A 25,940-nucleotide genomic window follows, 5' to 3' on the forward strand; every position below is an offset into this window, starting at 1 on the left:
TTTCCCTGCAGCTACCCAAACTAGACCATCAGAGTCTTTTAAAGAAAAATCAGCCTTAAGGCTTGCCCATATACCTCTTAATCCTCCCGCACACCCACACCAAGCGTGGGCTGTTATTAAATCAAAAATATTGAAACATCATCCTCACCATCCTTCTTGTTAGATTCTTCTCAGTGTGGGCTGTGGGTTGAATGTTTTTGAGCAGCCTCGAGCAAGACGCTTGATTTTTCTGCTTTTCAGTTCTCCCCTCATTATGTTTTCTTCCCCCGGCACTTGCTCCTCTCGACCTCTATCTCTTGGGAAAAATCGATCTGGTGCACAATCATCTAACTAGCTGAGGCACAGCTGAATTTGGTGGGCAGCTTTTATTTGTTCCAGTGGTTTCTTCAAGACTTCTGTTGAGGAGATGTGCTCGGGGGCAAGTAGATGCTCATATCAAGGTCTCATTTTTTTTTTTTTTACATTTCAGAATAATGAGTTCTACAGTGTTTCAACTGAATTATAATGTTTTAATATGGCTTCTTGGGGAAGCAATTATGTCTATGCTAGCTTCTAAGGTAGACAATCCTATTCTAGACATAAACATAGAAAGTAAACAAGTGATTTCTATCCATTGTTACTGCAAATCTCAGTTGCGCATGGGCTACGGAGGGCCAGCAACAAAGCAATCTGTTCACTGATCCCATTGCCACCTTAACATATGTTAGCAGTGCTAATAATGGTGCTAATATATCATGACATGCTGACACTCATGCTGTAGTTGCCCGGGGAATTGTATCAGTGTCACAAAATATATTACTCCACTGAACTGAAAAGATTTTCAGTGGTGAGGTCATGCAGGCCTTGACATCATGGGTACTGTGTTGTGCTGGCACTCAATACAGAATTCGACCTTGACTGTAGATGTGCACTGGTTGTTGGTATTTAAAATGTTTATTTAGACAGAATAGAGAAGACATTTTCAGGGTGAGTGAACGGATTAGATTTTTTTAACACAATGTGTTTGAATAATGGATTGGAGTAGTTCTCCGTATCATATAGTCACCTATTGAATAGACCATAGTTCTCCAATTCCACTACTCGAGCGCCTTAATTTGGTCATTATTCTGATCTAATAAAACGAATAAACCCATAATTAACTTGGAGACACCTGATATCCTTTTACAAGTCACTCAACAGTCCTAGACTTTAACCCTTCAAAGAAAGAATAGAACGGTGCTTTATATTTTACATTAGTGAAATTCTTTCTTCGCATATCTCAGTGATGTTAGGAGCTGGGTTCAGCGCAGAGTCAGCGACCCTGGAGCACTAAGGGTTAAGGGCCATGCTCAGGGGCCCCAGGAGTGGCAGCTTGACGATACCGGGGCTTGAACCCCAACCATCCGATCAGTAACCCAGAGCCTTAACCACTGAGCTTTCACTTTCCCCCTAAAACTGTATAGGATGGAAAAACCCAGTATAGACAGCGTTGAACAAGTATGTAATGAAGAGGCTCCTGAGAATTACGTTCTCACTTCTTGTACCTTTAGCATCTATTTAACTCATTATTTTATTAAGAGCTTTAAGGAGGCGGATTAATGCAGCTCTGAAGTCCACTTTCCTTTCCTCTTCCGTCTCCAGAGCCACACTTACCTCATGTGCTTATCGAGGATGGAGACATGACGCTGGAAGAATACGACGAACATCTGAAAGGGAGGAGCGACTACATCAAGGCCATCAAGAAGGACTCAAGCAACGAAAAGAAAGTGAGAAAGAAACAACAAGGCTGATAACCACAAAATGATTTAAGGAAGGAACAAGCACTTTTAGTTATTTAGTACCAATTGCCTGTGTTAACACTGAAGCAAGAATGCTGCAAAGACTTGCATGGAGGCAGGTTCAATTAGATCCTTAAGTGACCGCTGCTCCTCAACAGGAGGCTGAGAACATTCAGCCGTAAAAATGATCGCAGTGAAAAGGGGGTTTCTATGGAAACTATTAGGGTCTTCGATGGAGTGTACATGGTGTTTCGAACTACACGGCAGCAAAACAAGTATACTACAAGCATCCTCCTCTCATTATGTTTACACCAACAATAACAAACCTTGAAACTACCATTGAATACTATGAAAGAAAAAAAAATTATATATGCATATATATTTTATTTTATATATATATATGAAATGTATCAACACAAATGTTAATTTCACGTCTTCAGTGTAAAACTGCAATTCGCAGCGTTTTGAGATTCATTAACGCATTTAGTGCATCGAACCTCGCACACATTGACTTAATAGAATTTCATTGCAAGCTTCAGCTTAATACGGTACTAAGGGTGTAGGCTGCTGAAGGGATAATTACTACATGTTTGCTCAGAGCAGTCTGGATTATTAACTCGACCCGTCCTTATTTTGAGAATCTTTTTACCATCTGTTGCACACACAATTACAAATATTAGGATCATGTCATCAAAAATTGTTTAATTAAACAAGCCCCAACAGATCTATGCTTTATTGCTCCTGATCTTCTGCTCGTTCCATGCTCTACGTAGGTGGATATCATCCATAAAAGGCTACATAAAGACATTCTTCATAACCCTGTTGTTATGCTTAACTTCTGCCCTGACCTGCGGTCCATGACCTCTGACCTGCGCAGGGTGCAAGGCGAGTTTATCTTCCTTATTGACCGCAGCGGGAGTATGAGTGGCATCAACATCAGCCGGGTTAAGGTAAAGTAAATGTGTCTGATTTCTTTATACAGTATATAATACACTAATATGGACAGTATGGGGACACCTGACACAATAGTTCAGGACACCTGGTAGCAAGTTTCTGTTTATCTTTATCCAGGAAACCTGAACTTATCCCAGTATTGGTTGGACACTGACTGCATCCCAGGCCTCCTCATTTAAGCTACATCAGCATCTGACTTTACTAACAAATGAATGGAACATCTAGTGGATCTTTCAGTGCATCTTCCTGGAAGAGTGAAGGCTATTATAACAGGAAATGGGGACTAAATGTGGAATGGGATGTTCAAAAAGCACATACCAATCCTATGGTCAGGTGTCCCAAAATGTTTGTCCATAGAGTGTATGATGGAATACAAAATATTAAATGCGTAAAAGTAATTTTCAAGGTTAGATAACAGCTATACACGGGCATAGTTCATATTCGAGTTCATATAAGTTCTTGCTGGTAATGACATGGTCAACCACTTACAAAGGGAAAGGGAATAACACTGATTACAATTTAATAAGGATTGGTAGAGTTGGGAGGTGGGAGCTTAGGGGTCATTGCTCTGGTTTACTGATCAGAAGGTCAGGGTTTAAGCCCTGGTATCGCCAAGCTGCCATTCATGGGGATCTTAAGTAAGACCCTTAATGCTCCAGGGACGCTGTAACATGGCTGATCCTGTACTCTGACCTCGAGAAAGAATTTCACTGATCTGTAAAGTATATTGTGACAACTATAAAGCACTTTTCTTTTCTTTATTACAATGGAATCTGTCAAAAGGGTGGGATATATTGGTGAACAGTTAGTTGTAATAGCTAGATAACTGGAACAGGGAATGTCCAAAACAAAAGGACCTGCAGAGTGTTCCCAATACATTTGAAACAATTAAGCGAATTTTGTCCATAATATTATCTGTGTTTACTGAAGTATTCCTTTATCATATCTTCAGTGTCTCCTGAGTCTTTAAATATCATCATGGGCCTGAAAAGATAACACAAGCACATGACTATTTCACTTAGCATTCTGCCTGGCTGTTTAGAAGCCGTAAAAAAGTAGTGTGGCGTAAAAAGGGCAGTAGGTGATATATGAGATGGCGTTGGTCGTCTCATGGCGCGAGCAGCATGAATGATTATGACTGAGGCTTTGGCGAAGGGAGCAAATGTTAACCGTGTGCCAGAGCGTGTGAGGTTGGGGCGTGTGTGACGCACGATGCAGAGATGACTCATTCTGCGTTTGAATGAGGATGGTCCTTTTCTTCCGTCGCACAAGCTGCCTAGGGATCGGGTCACTCTACCGAGACCGGATCCGGAGAATAATATGCAAAAAAAAAAAAAAGAAATGCACAAAAGCTGTCACATGATGACAAGCTGACACTTTCAGTCAAAAAGAAGGAAATTGCTAGAAAGGTGGACAGCATGGAAGGAGAAATCTAGCTTATAATTAACACATTTACACACAGGTCATCAATCAGTACATGGTTTGTATCTGATACTATTGGCTGAAAAATATGGAAGAAAAATCTGCCTCAAGTTTTTCATGCAGCATCCAGGTCTCCATAAAGACTATGGTTTGGGAGCCAAGATGATTTATTGTGAATCTTAGAAGTGATGCAGATGATGATCATCAATATATGGAGGATACACAATAGATCGTATATAAAGATGCTATTTATAGAAAAAAAACTAAAACAAAACAGGACTAAATAATCTGGATAAATGTTTCTTTTTTCTCTTTTTATAAACCCATTTATTATATTGGTTAAATATTCAGAAAGCTTCATTTGCACAACATTGAAAACCCTTTGAAGAAAATGTGATTATTTCTGTGTGAAATGTTTTTGTGTACAAAAGCTAGTGTAAAAATGAGTTCTGTGTAAAAAAGCTTTTTCACTTTTTAGTTTTTTTTTTTAGCTAAAAAACATTTACTGTGTAAATTGCATTTACTGTGATGTAAATATTATACTGGTCAAACATTGTCCTTTACTTGCATTATAAACTCCCCAGAAAATGTTGAATGGATTTTTTTGGTTCATGTATTCATGCATTTCTCACACCTAGAAAAACATTTAACATACTAAAATATAAAGTTACCATTTCTATATAATTCTGTATTGAGATATAAAGAATAGCTCTTGACTGACAGCTTTGACCTTTCCTCGTTTCGTCCTCTGTCCTTTTCATTTCCTACCTGTCTCTTTTGAGCGTCCATACCGTCCTCTTTCCCTTTCTCTCTCAGCGATCGCTCATTCATGGTGTTTGTGTTGCCAGGACGCCATGGTGGTGATTCTGAAAAGCCTTTTCCCTGCCTGCCTGTTCAATATTATCGGCTTCGGCTCCACGTTCAAACCGCTGTTTGGCACCAGTCAGAGTTATGATGAGGTACAGCACTGATCACGGTCACTTAAATATAATTATTTTGTGTAAACAGTTGGATTTTTGCATTACTAACATGTCTCGTTTTTCAGCGTTAACAATGTTGGTATTTTTGCTCCTAAAGTACACTTTATTCAACAACATTTTAAGACACCTGGCCATAAGATTTGTATGTGTTCTTTGAACATCCTATTCCACATTTAGTCCTCATTTGCGCTTATAATATCCTTCACTCTTCATGGAAGATGTTCCATTAAATTTTGGAGTGTGTTTGTGGAGATTTGTGGAGATTCATTCATCCAAAAGGTGTTTAGTAGGGTTTAAGTCAGAGCTCAATAGCAGAATATTTTCCACTCCAACCCATGTAAAGCATATCAAAAAAACTTGTGCTAATATTTTTGGGAAGAATCACACACACCTGGGAAAATCAGATGTCCAATACTTTTTGTTTTTACACGAGCCATACATGCTACTTGTTTAAATTCTCATAGTGTGGCCAAACTCCATTTTCTAAAATACTTACCATTATAAAATGATTCATGCATTCATTAAAATATGCATTAGGCATGCATAAGCATTAACACTCTGTGCTGCTCTCTTAATGCTGCTATCTGTACTCATATTTGTATCTGTTTAGGGCTCTGAATATTCTTTTCTACAGCTGTATTTTGAACATTAAGTAACCACGGGCTAATCAGAAAGCTGCAGAAACGCCCCGTCCAGAAATGCTGGCGACACTGAGGAAAAACATCAAGGTGTAGGAAATCTGGCTTAAAAAAATTCCTCAACCTCAGCTACATCCCTCGATTCGAAATTCTAGCTCAACCAAGAGATGTGCGCAGTGTTATACATACCTGTCCTCTATTTATTCGAACGAATTTAATTCTCCACAAAAAATAAAAACTGCAGACTAACCACAAACCTGATCAGACAGTTGCTATGGATGAATAAATGAATGCTGTTAAAGAGCATTGGCTTTCCTTGACCTTTAAACTTGAAGCATCTTAACCCTTTATCCCTATCCTGATGACCTTCTCATGGTGGAAAACCTCCTGATTGGCTGCAAATTTCTAATATTGAGAGCTCCGTGTGCCGAAAACTTAACTGTCTTACACAATCATACTTCTGATAATAGATGTTTGTGTAAATCTATTGCTTTGTAGGGTTCAGTTTTGTGTATTCAATCTGTTGATTCTGTGCAGTTTATTGTAGTCGAATTTGACCCTGACAAAACACTTTACCACGTCGCAGGAAAGCTTAAGTACGGCGTGTGAATATCTGAAGAAGACCCAGGCTGACATGGGTGGCACCAACATCCTGGCGCCGCTGACCTGGATCCTGAGGCAACCAGTGCGACGTGGACATCCTCGCCTGCTCTTCCTCCTCACCGACGGAGCCGTCAGTAACACGGGCAAGGTCATCGAGCTGATCCGCAGTCACGCGCGATTCCTCAGGTAAGAGAGAACAACAAGACTGTAGCTACACTATAAACTATAGAACGCTGATATCCAGTAAAACGTCAGAATGATCACTCTGGAAAAAATTTACTTTGAAAGTCATTGATGCTACACTAGTTTCCCAACAGTTACACATTTTTATTCTCAGTGTGAGATGGTACACTTTCATTGAGTAAAAGTTGCTTTTTAGCCTGTGGAATAGCTGTGAAACGATTTTTTCCATCAAAGGCCATTTTTTTATTCTTTTTTATTAATCACTTGCACTTTATGGTACTGATGAACTCACAAAGTTCTCTGTTCTGACTATTACAAAGCTGACACTGGAGACTCCTTCCTTAAATGCTCCCCAAATAAGCACTTATATATTTATGCTGTTACTATAGCAATGGTACTGTATTAGAAGGACCATATTCTCTCTTTCCAAGACCATATTAATACTGACAATTGACCAGCATCTTCCAACCAGTCAGAATTGAAAATCCAACAATGCCATGAGTTACAGAAGTCCTAAGAAGCCATGCTTTATAATATATATTTTTTTTCCTGTTTTCTCGTGATCACGACTTAATTTTCCTGTGATCTCGACATAGCAAGAGTTGTTTTCTTGTGATCACAACATCATTTTCTCGCCAAAAATAAGGCTGTTTTCTCGTGATCTTGAAATACCAAGTTGTTTTCTCGTTATCACGACTTAATTTTGTCGCAATATAATTGTTTTGCGACTGAATATCGCTCAAATGTTCTGGTGTATATCATGGAGTACGTGTTGGTGTCAAACCTGACTGTCTCCTTCTCAAGTGTCGGACACTTATGTTTAAGTTGTCATTTACCGACCGACACTGAGTTATTACAGTTTGATCGAGTCCCTGATCAAAGTAAATGTGAATGCGATCATCCATGATGCTGCGATGATGCTGCCTCCAGAACGTTCTTTTATGTTGAATACAAAGAAATTAAGTACTGTTAATGAGGAAGCAATGTTTGTTATGTCAGGATCGTGAGAAAATTAAGTCGTGATCATGAGAAAACAATGGAAAATATATAATGTATGGCACCTTAATGTATAGGACTTCCTTAATGGTTTAATATTGATCAAGCAAACAGCGTTTTCTTTCATTCTTCTGAATGCAAACAAACAATGTTTGGTTGTAAAAATGCTCGTTGTTCTATTTTGATGGCAAAATGGCAAATAGACATAAAAAACAAGCGAACATAATGCAGGTGGTGAGATTTGTTGCTGTGCATGTGTAATGGCATACGACTTCAATGGACTTTAGACTGAACTAAACAGGATGTTGTTTTTTTTTAAATCATGTGGTTCATTTACTGACAGCATAAAGGTCACAGTAAGTCAATGATACACAACACCCAGTCTACTGTTGAATGCAATTTTCCATTCACATTTTGTTCACCTCCGAAGATCAGAAGGCTTCCAATCGTAATCACAATTCTGAAATAAATAAAGGGGAAAAAACAGCACCTGCACAAAGAGCGACGCTTTGCCTTCTAAAGAACGAACCCCATGCCGTGATTTCATTAGACACACAGTCTGCCCAGACCTCCGAGGCATATGGAATTGTCCTTGCTTTGCATCAGCCACCAAGTAAACCCTGCATAATGAGCAAAGAGTCATGAATCTCTGACTGCAACTATGATAAATCTTGGCGGGAGTCTCTGACAAAACTAAAGGTCGAGCTGGAGTTCTTAATCACTTTATATGGTTTCCCTTCATCTCATATGCATGAGCAACCTGGAATACATCAAAGCCTTGACATTAACCGTGAAAGCAAATGAGAACCCTGATATGTAGATCAGTAATAAAACTGTTTATTTTTCTGTAAATATGTATTACACCAGAATTTTTTCTCGCTCAAGATAATCCATACAGGCTATATGTCAAAACAAGATCAATTATACTGTATAGACATAAGTTTGTGGACATCTAACTATAAGATTTTATGTGCTTTATGAACTTTTTGCTCTTATAATAACCTCCACTGTTCTAGGAAGCCGTTCCACAGAATCTTTTATTACTTTTTCCACCTCTGCTTACCAACATCAGAATGTATTCATTGATAGAAATTTCAAAGTGCTTTTGGAAAAGGGTGTCACATAGCAGATTTGACACTTTTGCAGATGCTACACTTTCGGCATCGGTCGAGGGGCTTGCAGGCGGCTCATCCAGGGCGTGGCAACCGTTTCCAGAGGTGCTGCTGAGTTCCTGGCAGAAGGAGAACGACTTCAGCCGAAGGTTTTTATATACGCTAACATGTATTTCCTGCACTAAAATGTCACGGCCTTCCAATTAAAGCACAGAAATCAATTTTTGCAGCGTGCTTTACAAGCACAGGCAATTAACAATTGGTTCTGCTCAGTTGGAAACATCAGAATCAGAAGAAGGATCCGTGGTTTAAGTAAAAATAAATAAAACCGTTTCATTCACTTGCTTTGTCTGAGATTTTTTTAGAGCACAATAATCACAGTCTTACCTTTTTAATTCTTAATAATTGCGCGTCATGTAACATTTTGCAGATGATTAAATGCCTGAAGAAATCCATGGCTCCTGTTCTGAGTGACATATCCATCGAATGGCTCTATCCTGAGACTAAGGAGGTGCTTCTGTCTCCAGTGGGAACCACATGCCTGTTTCCTGGTGACCGCTTGATTGGATACAGTGTCGTCTGCGACACCACACGCTACCACTCCAACCCCAAATCTGTGAGTCAACTTCGCAATATTTCTATTTATGATACACCACATCCATGTTGAATATTCAAACGAATGAGAAGGTATTGATTTATTTTCCATAAAAGAAGCTCTGATTGTAGTTTAGTCTATATATTAAATCACAGGTTTCTGACACTACATTTATAGGAGTAATGTTGCTATAGTAACAGCTCATTCTCAGGGACCTTCAGTATAGGAAGTGTACATGATGTAAGGCTAATGATAAAAAGCGCTAAACAGAGTATAATGGTGACAAATATAGTGATTGTTTTCTGTAAAAAGATATTTACCACACTTTTGAAAGAAGTCTCTGGTGTCTCCAGTGTCAGTGCTTTGTAATAGGGAGTGGGTTTTCCACCAAAGAAGAGTCTTTGATATAGTTGTGTACAAGTATGAATGCATATATGATACGTGATATACCGAATAAATATGGGTGGAATATACAGTGGTGCAATTGTAAAAGTGAGTTATTAATGGTGCAAAAATGCGTAGTAGATTTTTTTCTTGTTTTGTTGACATTGTATGATGATCAGCTGTTCAGTGCAGTAACAGCCACAGGAAAAAAGCTATTCTTCAGTCTGTTTGTGCGGCTCTGAGGCACCAGTAGCGTCTGCCCAATAGGATCAGGATAAATAGGGCAGAATAAAGTACCGTGGAAATACTCGGTTGTCCTCGGTCCTCGGTTGGCCTTGGTCCTCGGTTTTTCATGACAGGGGTGAGTGTGATAGGATGAAAGTCACTAAGTTTTGCAGCCAAATGCTTTGGCACTGGCACGATGGTAGCAGACTTGAAGCGGATGGGACAGTTGCCGGGGCCAAGGACAGATTGAAGATGTCTGTGAAGACCTCAGCCAGCTGCTCCGCACATGCTCGGAGAACACGGCCATGGATGCCATTAGGGCCGGCTGCTTTCCGTGCATTTATTCTGCCCAGGGTAGCACACACTTCAGAGGTGGAGCGTGTGAGTGGCTGCTCACCTGGTAATAGATTTTACCTTTTGAAAACAAGCATAGAGGAGGTTGAGCTCGATGGGGAGTGAAGCAGAACTGGTTGGAGGTTGGTTAACTAATTTAACAAAATCTCTGTACCACTTCAATGCTACTATGGCTCCAATTGTTTATAAGGCAATGCATTCATTTAGAACAATGAGTCTCGAATATATGCAAATATATTACAAATATATTTTATAAATATATAAAATTACATTGCAATTCATTGTTCTTGATTAAAACAGCATATATATGATTTATTCCTATTTTGTGTCCCATTATGCAGTGTGAAAATCACTGGGGACACTGTGTAAAATGTAAATAAAAACAGAATGCAATGATTTGCAAATCTCAAAAACCCATATTTTATTCACAGTAGAAGATAGAAACATCTGTTGCCCTAAAATCTACATATACTGTTCAGCATTGATGGAGCCTTTCCAAATGTGCAAGCTGTTCCACATGCACTCCCATAGCATCAGAGATTCAGATTAGTGATAACATGCCAGATTGTCCCTCTCCACTTCAGTCTGAGTGATGTGGTGTACATGGATTCCAAAATGAAATTAAAATTTTGATTCATCTGACATTTTAAATGAGCTTTGGTCAGGAGACTTTGGCAGGGTTTCTGGATCATGTTTACGTATGCCTTCTTCTTTGCAAGATAGAGATTTAACCTGCATTTGTGGACGACACTGCAAACTGTGTTCATAGACAATGATATCTGGATGTGTTAATGAGCCCATGCAGTGATTTCCATTACAGAATCATGACTGTTTTAAAAGCAGTGCCGCCTGAGGGCCCGAACATCACAGACATTCAATGTTGATTTTTGCTACTGTCCCTTTTGAACAGATTTTTTTCAGATTCTTTGAAACTTTTGATGAAATGACGTGCTGTAAATGATGAGATATTCAACTGTTTTCCAATTTCATTTTGAGGTACATTATTCTGAAATTGTTCCACAATTTGTAGACACGGTCTTTCACAGATTGGTGAAACTCTGCCCATCTTTACTTCTGAGAGACTCTGTCTCTCTAAGGTGCACTACTTATACCCAATCATCTCACTAACAGGTTGTCAATTAACCTAACTGTTTCTCCAACTGTTTAACTTCAATAGCATTTACATTTTGCATGTCGCAGCCATCGAATTCAAAATTACCTTATTTTTCCTTAAATTGTACATTTCCTGTTTAAACATTTGATATGCTTTCTATGTTCTATTGTAAATCAAATATGGCTTTATGAGATATCATTGCATTCTGTTTTTACATTTTACACAGCGTTTGGGATTGTAGAAAACCCACTGAAGGCAGAATGAAAGTGTGACGTAAGAGATCATTTTTTGCTGTGGGTTTAAGTGAGTCTGTCACCTGCCAAATATCAGCTGGTGCTTTTTTTTTTCTTTGAGAATTGCAAACCAACCAGGTAGCTTTAGGTTGCTAATTGGCACATGTTATCGTTTGGTGTATCATACATTGCACTGTATGTGTTAAGCATATCGCAAGCTGAAATGCTGACATGCTTAGGGTTATTGAAAAGAAAACACAATCCTATGATCTGTCATGAGCCAACTCAAAGTAAGCAGAACAATGGGACTCCAGAGATTAGCACCTTTGAGAGACTTACCATGAATCGCATTATCAGCTCATTAGTTAAAATCTCATCTCTGGGGTGCCACAGTACTGCCTAAGGATTTTTTTTTTGTACTGTCTTCCGAAGCAGAGTTTTGGTATTTTCCTTCTATTAATCACTTTACACATTTGATTGAAATGGCCTGTTTTTCCTCCCAAGATGCCTCATTAGTTTTCCAAACAACAAAATAACAGAATTAACTGTTTCAACCTTCTTTTCCTTTCCCCTTCTTAATGTGTCAGGACAAGCGACGGCGATACAGCATGATGCGTTCCAACGAGTCTGCAAGCTCTGTGTTCTACCACAGTCAGGAGGAGGACCTGGGAAAGAGTTGCTCAGATAGCCACGGTGCTGCCAGGGATATATCAGGCACAGGAATGTTTGATGCCCACCAGAACACCATGTCTGAAAGCAGTACTAGCATGGTGGAACAAGACGGCATTGGTAATAACCTGGAACTTTAAATCGTTTAAAGTTGTCTATATAGTAAGATGTATAAGTCTAGAAACCTAAGAGGTACTAGTCAGTATTAGGTATTAATCCTATTATTGGATGTTTTGTGTGCTGGATGTACATGTAGTGCTGACGACACACATCCATTCAAGCTTCATTCAATCAAGAAATCTCAAAGGACCGCTTCAAAATGTAAAAAAAACCTATAATGGCAAATTTCTGTACCCTAATAAACCAATTTATTTGCTTTCTTTTTTTCTCAATGTAATGATGCAAACTAGCTGTAGTCCCTGAAGCCTAGAAACTCTTAGAATCACCGGTCTTTATTAAAAACATGTTTAATAACCCCATTCCGTCCTTTTGTTTGCCTTCCTCTATGGCCTCGTGATTTGTTTAATTATGGAAATTTCCATCGCAGGGATTAATATTAGCTCGTCTCCAAGAAGGCGTGCATACAGCACCAATCAGATTGAAGATTATAATCCTCTAAAAAAGGCCTACACATCCAGTGACCCAAGCTCAGTGGTGGGGAAGAACCCTCTTAGGAGAGCCAAGGTCCAGGAGCTCATCGGACATATGAGTCCTGAGAACGGCGCCCAGTGGAAAATGAACTACCCGGTTAGTAAGGATTTAAAATGATATTTCTGTGATATGAGTTATCCTTTTTTAGGGCATTTTATAACCGAGAAGTGAACTTATTGACGTTTAATATCAGGAATATAGTCTAATTTGTGTCCAATTTAAGCGTCTCAAAATAAATAACCCTGTTCCTGAAAGGTCTCAGAATAAACAAACACACAGCACCATGAAGCCCACCATGATACCAAAACAAGCCCAAGACAAGTTTACAAAAGTATGTTTTGTAAATTGACCAAAAAACTGCAAGTTGTTTCCTGCAGATAACTATGTTTGTGACATAAAAAATCTCGAATCTTGAATCCATATCGCCAGCGTGAGCTACTAGGCTCTTCCTGGTTAGCGGCTATCGCTACTGATTATTTAGCGTTTTCATGCATACGCAAAATTATCTTATTTCCAGTATGAAGTGACTGGACACAGTGACAATACACTAACTGTAGTTTCTTTTTTATACCCCTGGCATTGTTGTGTACGTTTTGAAGTTTAAGAATAATAGTCCAACAAAAGTCCAAGGGCGGAGACTAAACAAATTTGCTGTCTGCCACGTTATATACGTTCCCGAGGAGATTTAGATTTTAACTTTGTTCCGCACGGAAAAAGAATTGCATTCATATATATATATATTAGTCTCATTAAATACATAATTATATCATGGGAATACTGAGACTGTAAGAAAGACATTGATCAGAGAAGCAGTCAAGAAGCTAAAAAATAACTTCCACCACCATGCTTCAATATTGGAATGGTGATCTCAGACTGGTTGGGTTTCAAAAAAGCCATAAAGTCTACCATTTTGCATTAAGGCCAAAAAAGTTCTCAAATCAGAGTTTCAGAGTAATCCAGAAGAGGTTCCGCACCAAAAATAGGTCCCTGGTTGTTTAACTTACTTATAAATATTTTTTTTTTTTTACAAATGATTTAATGGTGACTGCTTTGTATTAGATACCAGACCTCATTAAATAGAGAATCATTAATAAAAAAAGTGGTAAAAGGCTTTTGCTAGTGTGTATAATTGCAGTTGTTTTATACACATGAACGTATCTTAAAATTCCGTCTCAAGGTTATATTTCTTTTATCAACGCCTTGGCTAATCTCTCCGGTGCCATCTGTCGCTGCTGAGCATCCGGCATGACGATCAGAGTCTAAAGGAACAAAACCCTGAGGATTCCACTGTTTATACACAGGAGTTATTAGATCACTTTCGCAAACTTGAGTCCAGACTCTGAAACAATTCCATTTTCTTCCTGTCACATCTGTACACACATATAGTTTTGCCTATTTTGGTAGTGCAGCCCATTCCCTGGACAATTATATCAAGGCAGAAATGTACATTTCATAAAAGTAATCCAAGTCTCAGACACACCGTCTTCCAGGTAGACACTGGTAATGACTTCCTGCGGTGCATGGCCACATTCCCTGTAATGCGAAATCTCCTTTGGTTCAGTTGGCAGGGGGAAAAAAAAGAAAGGTTTATTCACTGTCATGGAAAGATGTGTCAGTGCCGCAATTGCCATGGCACTGGAAAGATAATGAGGTGACAAAAATATGCCCGAGCCAAAAAAGGAACATGAATGCAATCAAGAATACAAAGCAAGGATGCGAGTCTCCTCCTTTTCCCTCGCTCTTAACAAGGACTATCTCATGCACCAACCTCATAGATTTCTTAAAAAAAAATGAGTGTAGGAACATTATTCACAAGCATATGTTTATTAAACCAAACTGTGTTTCCTAGTGACCGCTGAGAATGGCATTTGTAGAATTTTATCCATTTCCAGTGCAGTCAAAGTATAAGCGACACTCTTTTTTCACAAAGCATGTCATGATATTACTTAAAACAATGAGCCACAGGTTGTTAATACTTCACTAATACATTAATATATCGGTCAGGGGTCTTTCATTGATACGCTTCATTATTCATTATCAAAGGAGCATCGATATGCAGATTGAGAGGAGCATGACAGGACATTGTTCAGTGAGACGAAATGAACAAGGCTTTTATAAAAGTTAAATGAATAACAGTATTATAAGAACCTGTGATTTAACCCTGGCTGTGAATTACAATACATTCGAAAAAGAGCACTTTTAAAATGAGGGGAAAAAAAGAAAGAAATTGTAATTGTGCAGCATGTGGTGTAACATGGAGCTCTTTCCTTTTCATCATCTCTGTTGGAAATAAATAAAGCGAACGCACATTGTGAAAAAAGTCGTAAACATATTTTCCACAAAGATTCTTTTTTACAATGTGCAAAAAAAACCATGTAATGTTTTTGGATATGAATGCTACTCTTAACTGTAATACAGTATAATAATTCTCAGACATCTATTGCACACTTTTCTGGCGATGAGCTTCAGAATATTGAAATCTGATTGGCTTGTTACACTTCTCTACAATAGTTTTTTCAGTAAGACATATTTGAACACAGCAGGAAAAACAGTCCAAATCAGGATTTTAAAAAAGGGTCAAGGAGTCTGTACTTTTCCAGAAAGCAAACTAAATCATTTGACAACAAAAGGTCTCTTCTACTGAAATCAGGCAGTTCTTGGACAAAATGTAATTGATGAAAGAACTAAGTAGGTTATAGGTTATAAATTCAAAGGTATTTTTATGGAGTTTAGTTGCATTTTAACTTTGAATAATTAAAATTCTACACCAGACCCTGAATGTCATTTAGGAAGTGAGAGGTCTTTGTAAATTGACAAGCAAGTGCAAACAATTCCTAATCTTGCTTCACATGCTGGTAGTCCACTATAAATTTCCTCTGAGAACACATTTTTACAGCTGCCACATAATGAGGTGAACTTTAAACTCGCTATCCTCTCAGCTTTAGGGCACATTTATACCATACTCGCTACACAACAAGAATGCTAAAACATTTTTGGACGTTCTTCACGTGCAGCCCCAGCTGGCCAGCCTGTGTGCCACTTCATCCAAAGGGCATGAATGCCCAGCGCCTGACGAACCCCATGGAGGCTCAGAACCAGAGGAATCCCAGGTGAACCCCAGTGTACCGCTCGCCACCCGTGGCCTGAACAAGGAGAATGGCTCCAAATCCTCCAGTGACAGCCCTTCCCTAGGCAGCACAGGAGAAGCAGGTACGTTTTTATTTCACAATGAAACCCTGTGTAGATCAATAGTGTCAGAATGAATGCGGTGTATGCTGCAATTGAGTGGTTGAGTAGTCTGAGGGACACAGCATGTTGTTAAAATAATGTCTGATTGGTATGAATGCTAGTTGTACCATGAAGTGGAAGTGAAAGCCAATGGAGACACCAGTGGGGGCATGAGAATGTGAATGCATGCTCAATAATCAACCACAAAGACCAATGTAGTATTCAAAGACAGCTGCTCATGGTATTAAATGGGTTTATTTTTTTATTGATCAGTGTTATGTAACTATAATGTAATCACTTATACTATGGGAACTTACTATAGGTGTGAAACCTTTTGGAATTCATATGGATGTCCAGGGGTCCCCAAAATCTTTTCTGTGAGGACCACATCCATTTTCCTTTTTTAATAGCAGTGATTCAGTGAATATCAGTATTATTGTGGAGATTTTTGGAGATACTTATGCATATGGTTGGTGGATCAATCTAACAAATAATTAAGCTATGTTAATAACTAGAGTTCAACGTGGATTTCTTTCCAATACTGATAGCTGGGTTTGATCGCACTTCCCGATAACCAATAAATAAGTTGGATACTGGATAAAAAACCAGCACTCCATTTAAAGCAGTGTTATATAAATGATAATGTAAATAATAAATTGTCAATAATAAATATAATATAGCGCTCTCCGTGCAGCGTGCAGTTTCACGTTTTAAAAACATACAGCACGTGGTGTCAGTGATTTGCCTCTAGAGGCCGCTCTCTAATGATCTCAGACCGGTATGGATTTTTTTCCGATAGCTAACAGCTCCAGTAATCAACTTTCGGTGCCACGACCTTTAATTAATAATTAAGGGGAATTTTGTTTGGAAGCCAACCTTTATTATTGAATACAGATATAATGTGAATAAAAAAATCAAAATATGTCTCTGGCATTGTTCTGATTGCTGTTTAAAAAGTGAGAGCGAGCCTTATTCAGCCAGCGGGCTATAGTTTGGGGACCCCTGCTTTAAACCATTTGTTAACAAAAAATGAGAGAATAAAATGAAAATATTGTTTATTGAGAAAGATTCCTGATTTAGCCCATGTATTGCTCTGCTTTTGCAATGCATAAGCCATTCAAGATAAATGTTCCACCCACTCTTGCCACCGTAATTATGAGCTTCCAGATGGAATCATAATGTATGTCAGACAGGCAGATGTTTACTCCGCTGAGTTGTTGCTTGCAGATGGCTACGGTCATCAGCTCTGCGAAGCGGAAACGCCCCAAGACCCGCACAGTCCAGAGTACAAGCCTGTGAGCACAGGTAAAGGTGACTGCAAGGCCATGATCTCAGGACTGCTGTGTGGGAAACCTGTGAAATGGGAGGTGTGCTTCGACATCGAACCTTTCCTGAAAGGTCGCGAGCGGGAGGAAAAGGTTCACGAGGATCTGTGGAATGAAACGTTCCACCACCTGGCTGCACGGTCAATTATCCAAGACTTTGAGCAGATGGCTGACAAAGAGTGTGAGATTGAGCATGGTAAGTCATGAGTCGAGACTTTTTTTTACAAATACATGTAGCGGTTAAAGTAACCTAGAATATAGATTTGAGAGATCTATGTGAGAGATCGCATGACTATCTGATTTCATTCAGGTTCTGGTAGGCGCTATCAGATGTATGCCATGCAGACTAGCAAAGCCTGCAACATCTTGAGCAAATACACAGCCTTTGTGCCCATTGACCTAGACAGCAATGAATATCTACCCATTTCTATTGAGTACCTCTATTCCGGTGAGTCACATCTTGGTTTACTTAATAAACTTTGGACTTTCTGTCGATATGTCAGCGTCTGTGTCTTGAGAATTTATTTAAACTATTTCCCAAAGGAGAAACATACTGACATACAGTTCCCTCATTTGTTCGAAGAACAGAAGTGAACTTCGCATTTATTCTATCTGGATAAATTAATGAAGTTTTGGCAGCTGTCATATACAGATGTAGTCTTGACTATGCCAGAGTTGACTTGATACCGTATTGGATTTTTTAGCTATACTACTTGGCAGTCCCGATAACTTAAGACGTATATGATTTGTTGTATAATGTATACATTCATAAGTTTCCTGATTTGATTTGATGCCCCCATTTATCTACATTTTAATATAGGACTTCCTACATACTGAATTCTACCCTTTAATTGGCAAAACGTCATTTTATGGCAGTGTTAAAATTTTTTAAAACATTCAACGTGCCAGAGAACCATCTCCTAATTTGTCAGCACTCGAGATTGGCACGTACTGCTAATTAGCAGACACTTGCAGCGGTCCTTGTTTATTCAACCCCCCAAAAAACTGAAGATAAGATGGCAAGGCTTTCCGACTTTTACAGCGAAGCTGAAAAAGCATGAAGAATGCAAGAATTAGCTGCAAATTGTGAACGCTCGCGCCTGATCTAATTAGTCTAATGCCAGTCTGTGTTTGCTCTCAGGGGAAAACAGGAAGGGTAGCTCACATTCGAGTCAGCGTTCAGGAAGCAGGAAGAGCCGCGGGTATTCGGGGGACTTGGGCCATACGCAGTCCGGCTGCCTAGCTGAAGGAGAAGACCAAACAATGGCAACTTGTAAGATATGTTACAATATTATCCACTATTTCTTATCTTTTGTATTATATTAAAAACTAAAAGTATACTATTTAACATCCATTGCACTCACGAGCACACGCCTATGTCGAATAAAAGAAATAAAAAACTAATTTGTGATTTTTATTCTAAGTTGAAGACAAAGCCTCTCCTTGTAGCACTCCATCATCAGCTGGATTGGAACGGTTCAGCTTCACAGAAGGTAAGGTTTCCTGGCACTAGAGCAGTAATAGTCTTGTTAAATGCACACACACTCCACAGGGAGTAGAGTAGTGCTGCTGCTTAAATGAACATCCTCAAGAACAAGTTATCCCTGAGGCAACCTGTTGCCTCTGCTATCTCTCTCTCTCTCTCTCTCTCTCTCTCTCTCTCTCTCTCTCTCTTTCTCTATTTATCTATCTGTTTCAGCCTCTCAGAGGAGTCCAACGGTGAACTTGGACCATTCGCCAAGATCAGTGGAAAGTCTCTTCTCAGCCAGGTGGGTATGAGATCAAGAAAGACCACGTTCGTGAGTCATTATTTGATGCAAAGATGGAGAAGGACAATGTAGGAGAGAGAGAGAGATATTGGAAGTAGATACAAGTCGCCTATTTTTTATTGCACTTCTCTCTGCTAATAAATGTCACTCAGTTTTGGTAGGGGGCAAATTAGTGACAAAGCCCTCACTCTATTCCTCAATTCTACTCAACTCTACACACTGTGGCAAAGAAACTACAAATAACCTGCGTTTTCCCCACTTTTTACTCTTTTCTCACTAATGCATGCAGTAATGTCAATTCCCTTCAACATTGCTAATAGACAACCTACACTTCGATTATTGTGTACTTGTTTTTTCTTTTCCCCCTAAACAGGGCGTTTTGATCGCTTTTTGAGTGCTCATGATCAGCCGCTTGGTCAAAAGCGTTTATTCGACTGCCAAAGAACCACAAGATAATGGATGCAGATGTAAATTCCATTGCGGACATTTCCACCAAACAGGCTAATCTACAATCTGATTATTCCATACTCACTTTCTCCCCTCACAGTGATGCATATTGATTGCTTTTTGAGTGCTGTTGTCAGTCAAATAAAAAAAGGCCCAACATGTTGTGGAAAAAGCGCTACAGCAATCCATGGCCAGAAGCCCAAAATATATTATTGCATATGATTTATAGTATACAGTATAGATACTGTACCACCCCATATTGTAAATTTGTATATACTACATTCTCTATACACAACGGACCAACTTAACTGAGCAGGTGAGGGTTAAGGGCCCTGTTTAAGGGCCTTGGCTACCAGTGGTATTTTGGAAGTGCATCTTTTTCACTCAAGGTGTCATGTTTTCAGAAAACCTCTCAGCTCGTTATTGTAGCACTCATATGGTTACTTACATAATCATTACTTACGCAATTTCTCTTTTTTATTCACTAGCTAGCCTACAATCCCACTTGAAGTATCTTGAGAACAGTGTGTGATTATACTGACAAAAGATTATATTTATATGTAAATATTTGATGTTTGGGTTTTTTTCAGTGATTGATGAAGAAATTTCATTCTGCCTGGTGTTTATAATTGCCAGGGGTGACTGGAAGTACATAATCATGTATCTGGAAATTAAGCCATCATTGCTCCAACTCATATACCATATAATGATTCATGGCCAGGACTAGGACCTGGCAACAGTTAGGTTTTTTGTGTGTGAAAGCCACTTGTGGTTGTTTCACTTGTTTTGTCTGGGATTCCACTCATCATGCTTTCCGTCATGTTTATTATTCATTGATATTTGAAGTCTTCTGTACTGCATTTAAGTTCATAGACTACAGTTTATGAAAGACTTATCCACTTGTATGTGATGTGTGTTCCATATTGATCTCTCAATAGTCTGTAAGCACACATGGAAGCTGATCTGAAAGTGTTCTGTTTAGTGAATAAGGCCCGGTTTGAAGATAAATTATTCTGTGTTGTGAGGAACGAGGTTTGCCTTCAGGGAGCATTTCATTAGATGTTTTTCCGACTTTTCTCTCAGGTTGAGCCTCAGCAGAACACGACTCCTGACTAAAGCAGCCCGGGGCTTTATGTGCCGTGCACAAAACAAAGCTGATTCGGTGGGAGAGAGTGATAATGACAACAAAGACTACATCCCTTTGGTTTGTATTGTTTCATTCGGCAAAACACAATTTCCTCCAAAATTGCAGTCGGGAAATGGAATAATATCTGAAATAGCGGGGAGTTGCGAAAAATACTTATAACTAGGATTTATAGGTTACAGTCCATTTCCTTTTCAGAAACATTTTCATGCTTGTTGGAAAGCCATACTTTTTTTTTTTGCCACTGAACCTTAGACTTGAATATAAATATTTTCATGAATTTGGCAAAAAATGGCCTGCTGGCTCACACTGAGTTCTTCAGGACATCGCAGTTTATTGTGACTGTTGAATCCAGAGTTAAATGTCAATTGGTCTCCAGGCCTCTCAGGCTGAAATGGAGTTGTTGACGTCCAGACAGCGCTTATCTTTAATGATGTACGGAAAAAGGACACTGAACAATAGTCAGTAGAGATCCTTCATCTGTTTCTTATTTTCCTTCTTTATTTTTAGAACGAGTTGGAGATTTTCTCTAAGTCACAGCCTAGTTTCTATTTAACGACCATGGTGCCAACAGCATTTAAATATGAATATGAGCTTCAGCTACACAACAGCAAATCCAAAACCACTACAGATAGACTAAAAGCACAAACGCACCTGAAGTCATAATAATAGTACAAATAATAGCACAACACAAAAAAATAAAACAAAACAGCAAAAACACCAACGTTGACACAGTCTACACAGGCTTCTCTTCCTGACTGTCCTCTTGACTGTTGCAGGTGTCTCTGCAGCTGTCCTGTGGCGGGTTTGTCTTGGATGCTGCCTTGTGCGAGGCAATAAACGTCCCTATGGACAAGCTGAAGTGGACGTCGCCATTCACCAGCCACAGACTCAGCCTCCCACACCTTTCCCACTTCAGCAGCAGGAGAACTGACAGTCTGGAGGTCCAGCACAGCTCTTCACCTCCTCCCAAAGAATCCGATCTGTCTGAGTTTGAGGACACTGCGCCTCGCAGTCCCCGAACCGAGAGCAGCTCGTCCGGTTTGGGTGACGCCTCAGTCTCTCCAAGCTATTCACATTCTGACAGTGGACAGGGGTCCGATTTGGGGTATGTGGAGACACCGGTGTCACCCGGAGGCACACAGAGGATGGGGCAGGAACCAGAGGGTATGGTGTGGGCTACAGCCGTGGCCTTGGCATGGCTCGAAAACAACTCTGCAAGTCACTTCATTGAATGGGAGATGATTGCTGCTAAAGCGAGCCTGTGGCTGGACGAGCAGGTGGTGCCTGAGGGACGAGAGCTGGCGGCGGTGAAGGCGGCGGCCAATCAGCTGTTCATCATCCTCAGACACTGGGATGAGAACCTGCAGCTTAACATGCTGTGCTATAACCCGAACAGCATGTAGATCTCTAACATTTGTAAGGTACACCATTGGCTGGATGGGATTTTATCCTGTACATTGATTTGCACGCTATGCAAGTCAGTCTCTCAGTTCAGTAAAAACTCCAGCGGGATTTAAGATGACGTTAGGGATTTGAGAATTCTCCACGATTCTGAGCTTTTGCAATTTTAAATTCTTTATCATGTTTTTAAAATTCTGCAAACGCGCAATGGCTTCTCAGCCAATCAAATTAATATTAATATTAATTTTAATATCCGAGTACACAAGCTTTAAAGCTTCATAGAGGTTGTACAGTATGCAAAAACAAGTCGATGGCTGTGGCAGCTGACGTGGATCTTTTTAGGGATGTCGATGCTAACGTCGAAGCATGCTAGCGTTTGTTAACGTTCTGTTCTTGGAAGCAGGGTGCATCTTGAAGGTGTTTGTGTTCGTCTTGGAACAGTTGTGTATTGTTAATGTATTTGTTTATTTGCCAGACTGCATGACTGCTGCCTTGTGTACAGACTTAAGCAGATCTTGTGCACTACAGGTATCCATAAACGAAACGGTTTCTTTGACGGTCACCGACTTACGACATTCCTTCGGTGTTTATTGGAGGCACCGAACAACCAACCAACCTGAATGTTACAATGCTTGCTCTGTTGTCAAAGGCAGCAGTAAATATATTGTATTAACCCTGCAGTGTTATTTGATTGTACTTGGAGACTTAACAAGATGTCAAACTATCGCTGAGACAGCACTTCCTGTCGAGTGCTCTCCAGTCTTAAGTGCCTGACCCAGCTGAACTTCTCCAGTGAACTATTGTTCTTTTTTTTTTGTTTGTTTGTTTTGCCCAAGTCAAGTTAATCTATTGTGTGCTGTTTACTAGTGTATCTATTAAAACTGGTGAATCTGTTGTCGCTGAACTTGCGCCATTGTGCGATTGCCTTAAAATGTCGCAAGAACCATACAGTACATGAATCGACGTAACTGGTGTTTTTTAACGTTTGTCTACTTCTTCCCCCATACAAGATTGTAACTGTCACTCAGGTATCGCTGCTGTGTAGCTTGAATCCCTGTAAGCGAGTGAGCATGAGCCTGTCGATGCATGAGTTCGTCCGAGCGCCGCCGCCGATCCGTAACTTTTACTTGTGAATGTGTAAAAAAAAAAAAGACGTGAACTCTGTGTTTCACCTGTTTTATTTTTGTTTTTTTATAGTTATCAAGTGCTTGTCGGGCTCGCTGTAGTGCCTCTCGTGCAATGACGGAGTGTGTAACTGCATGTAATAAAGTCTTGCTGCTGAGTAAATGATAAAAAAAATTCGTCTGGTTATTACAACACCACTGTCTGGCTGTTAGTCACAAGGGGAGATAATAATAGCATGTCTTGAAGCTTTGATTCTCAACTTAAAAAAACAACAACAACAACAACAACAACAATAAAAGACGGAAAAATAATGCAATTAACGAAATAATGATGAAAATAATGAAATAATAAATCTTTTTTTCTTTTTTATCCAATTATAGTTACATTTAATTGAAGATTGTGGCCCCCATGTAGTTCCTGTTTTCTTATTTCACTCTCTTTTCCGTTTTTAAGTGAATAAGACAAAAGACACGCAACAAATAACAAGTAACCGCAAAGCAAAGCACCTCGGAAGACTTTCTTGTGACGGAAAACCTCCTGGAACAAAAAGCTTTGACACTGGAGACTCATTGCGTTCCTTATGTTCAATAAATTCCTCCTCATTGAAATGCTGCCCAATCAGAATGAAGAATTCATCTTGGTATATACAGCTTGTAAATTAGCTAGTCAAACAGAAATCATCGAAATTCCAGAGTTTATCTTTTTATTATTATTATTATTATTAAACCAGTTTAGCTTGACATTATACCTTCGAATGAGATGTCTTTCTGTCCCACGTTATCGTTCAGTCCTATGGCTAAAGAGATTTAAAGAGATTCCAGCAGCAACAACACCAACAACAACAGTAAACATTCAGCCACAACAAATATTCTACTCAGACACAACAAATATTCCACTCAGACACAACAAATATTCCACTCAGACATAACAAATTTTTTTCCCCACCACTTTGCTCAAGCTCAGGCTCAGTGGAAAAGCAGTACATTTAGTAACCAGCAGATGCTGCACCACACTGTGACAAGCGGAATAGAGATGGAGGACTTGATAAGAATGTCCTACATTGAGGATTCAGTTTTAGCTCATTCCCTTTTAATGCTGAATACGGCCTGCGTTTCACAGCAAAATCGATGCATACTGTGCTTGTTTAAAGAGATATTATTTCCGTCTACTTTTAAAACGGTGTTTTGGTAGTGTTAATGCACAAAAAAGGTGCAATTTGTCTTTTTATTTCTCTATGAAATCACAGTGGCAAAATTTGACCTGTATTAAGTTATGATAGGAATTATGTTCACTTTGTGTGTTGGGATTTGAGAAAAAAAAGAGGTGGAGACCATTTCAGGGCCAGAAAACAGCAAACAAAAGTTTGAAGCAGAGATATATCGATATATTTTTCCTCAAACATATGTTTGTATAATTATTACACAATTTATTGCGTCCTTATTTTCCTATTAATTTTAAATTCCCCAAAAAGAATCGAATGAACGTGTGTAACAAAATGTACACGACCGAAACGCCAATGATAAGTTCTGGGTGTAACGATGTGTACGAATGTAGTTGCATCGCTTAAGAGAAAGTTTACAGGTTTTAACTTATGCTTTGTCTGAAATAATGAAAAAAGACAGAAAATTGTTGCGGTACATAAACGTACGGCAGCAATGCTTTAAAACAGTGTGAGCAAACTGCTGTAGTATAAAACCAATAAACCACTTTATTAGCGCTGTACTGGGAAATATCGCTTATTATTTTGTAGAACGATACACATAGACACAGACAAAAAAGGAATTATATCTTTTGAAGTCATATATACAATTGAATTTGACCAAGACCTTTATCTCATGAGGGTTTTTTTTTTAATAAAAAGGGGTCAGTTCTGATTTCATCTCTCTCCAAAAGCAAGACCTAATATCATTTTACGCCTTTTTGCAGAGCTGTGTGGGTGTGTCAAAGGGCAATAGGATAGTCAGTGGTGTCTCCATGGTAACAGTGAAGTCCAGCTTTTTTTTTTTTTTTTATAGCAACAGTATTTCAAGAAAAAAAAATAAAAGTGTTTCTTACATCCAAAAGCAGACACCAGAAAGCTAGGGGCGGGGCACATATAAACATATATATATATATATATATATATATATATATATATATATATATATATATATATATATATATATATATGTGTGTGTGTGTGTGTGTGTGTGTGTGTGTGTGAAAGATAAATAAAAAGAAATCCTACACTAATTAAGAGAGGATCATATTTCGAGCCGTATGGCTGTATGAGTTGCTGATGTCAATAGAGGCAGCTACATGAGCCGTAACTAAGCCTTTATGGCGTGTTAGCGTCCTGCCAGGCATGCCGATGACCTGATTTACCCATCCAAGGAAGTGCTACTGTATCAGCTCCACGCCTGAGGAGAAATTCTAAAACTTCAGGGCATCGAAGCAACATTCGAGCACCTTGTTTACCAAACAGAGAGCTTGGGATTTTAAAACGAATTACTGCTAATTAAGGGAGAGACAGCAAGCTGAGATCAGACAAGGCTTTGATGATGATGATGCAATCAGTAGTAAAGCATGATGGAACAGAGATGTACGTGTGTGTGGTTGGGCGGGAGACTGTTGAGGTGATGGAGGCTG

General features: G+C 39.2%; 1 protein-coding gene across 2 annotated transcripts in view; it reads left to right on the forward strand.

Annotated features, from left to right (window-relative positions):
• The window catches only part of vwa5b1 (von Willebrand factor A domain containing 5B1), a 30,700-nt gene extending 7,221 nt beyond the window's left edge, over nucleotides 1-23,479 (forward strand). For both annotated transcript variants that reach the window (XM_046868832.1, XM_046868831.1), the window contains 16 exons: nucleotides 1,621-1,745; nucleotides 2,531-2,707; nucleotides 4,982-5,092; nucleotides 6,338-6,540; nucleotides 8,680-8,794; nucleotides 9,076-9,261; nucleotides 12,138-12,339; nucleotides 12,767-12,966; nucleotides 15,885-16,080; nucleotides 17,326-17,619; nucleotides 17,734-17,871; nucleotides 18,565-18,696; nucleotides 18,848-18,916; nucleotides 19,123-19,192; nucleotides 20,723-20,843; nucleotides 21,563-23,479. In XM_046868832.1, the coding sequence (XP_046724788.1) occupies nucleotides 1,621-1,745; nucleotides 2,531-2,707; nucleotides 4,982-5,092; nucleotides 6,338-6,540; nucleotides 8,680-8,794; nucleotides 9,076-9,261; nucleotides 12,138-12,339; nucleotides 12,767-12,966; nucleotides 15,885-16,080; nucleotides 17,326-17,619; nucleotides 17,734-17,871; nucleotides 18,565-18,696; nucleotides 18,848-18,916; nucleotides 19,123-19,192; nucleotides 20,723-20,843; nucleotides 21,563-22,189 (2,966 nt within the window). In that variant the 3' untranslated portion in view covers nucleotides 22,190-23,479. The remainder of the gene's footprint in view (nucleotides 1-1,620; nucleotides 1,746-2,530; nucleotides 2,708-4,981; nucleotides 5,093-6,337; nucleotides 6,541-8,679; nucleotides 8,795-9,075; nucleotides 9,262-12,137; nucleotides 12,340-12,766; nucleotides 12,967-15,884; nucleotides 16,081-17,325; nucleotides 17,620-17,733; nucleotides 17,872-18,564; nucleotides 18,697-18,847; nucleotides 18,917-19,122; nucleotides 19,193-20,722; nucleotides 20,844-21,562) is intronic.
• Nucleotides 23,480-25,940: the final 2,461 nt, after the last annotated feature.

The sequence above is a fragment of the Silurus meridionalis genome, chromosome 16 (assembly GCF_014805685.1).
Source record: "Silurus meridionalis isolate SWU-2019-XX chromosome 16, ASM1480568v1, whole genome shotgun sequence".
NCBI classification, from domain to species: domain Eukaryota; kingdom Metazoa; phylum Chordata; class Actinopteri; order Siluriformes; family Siluridae; genus Silurus; species Silurus meridionalis.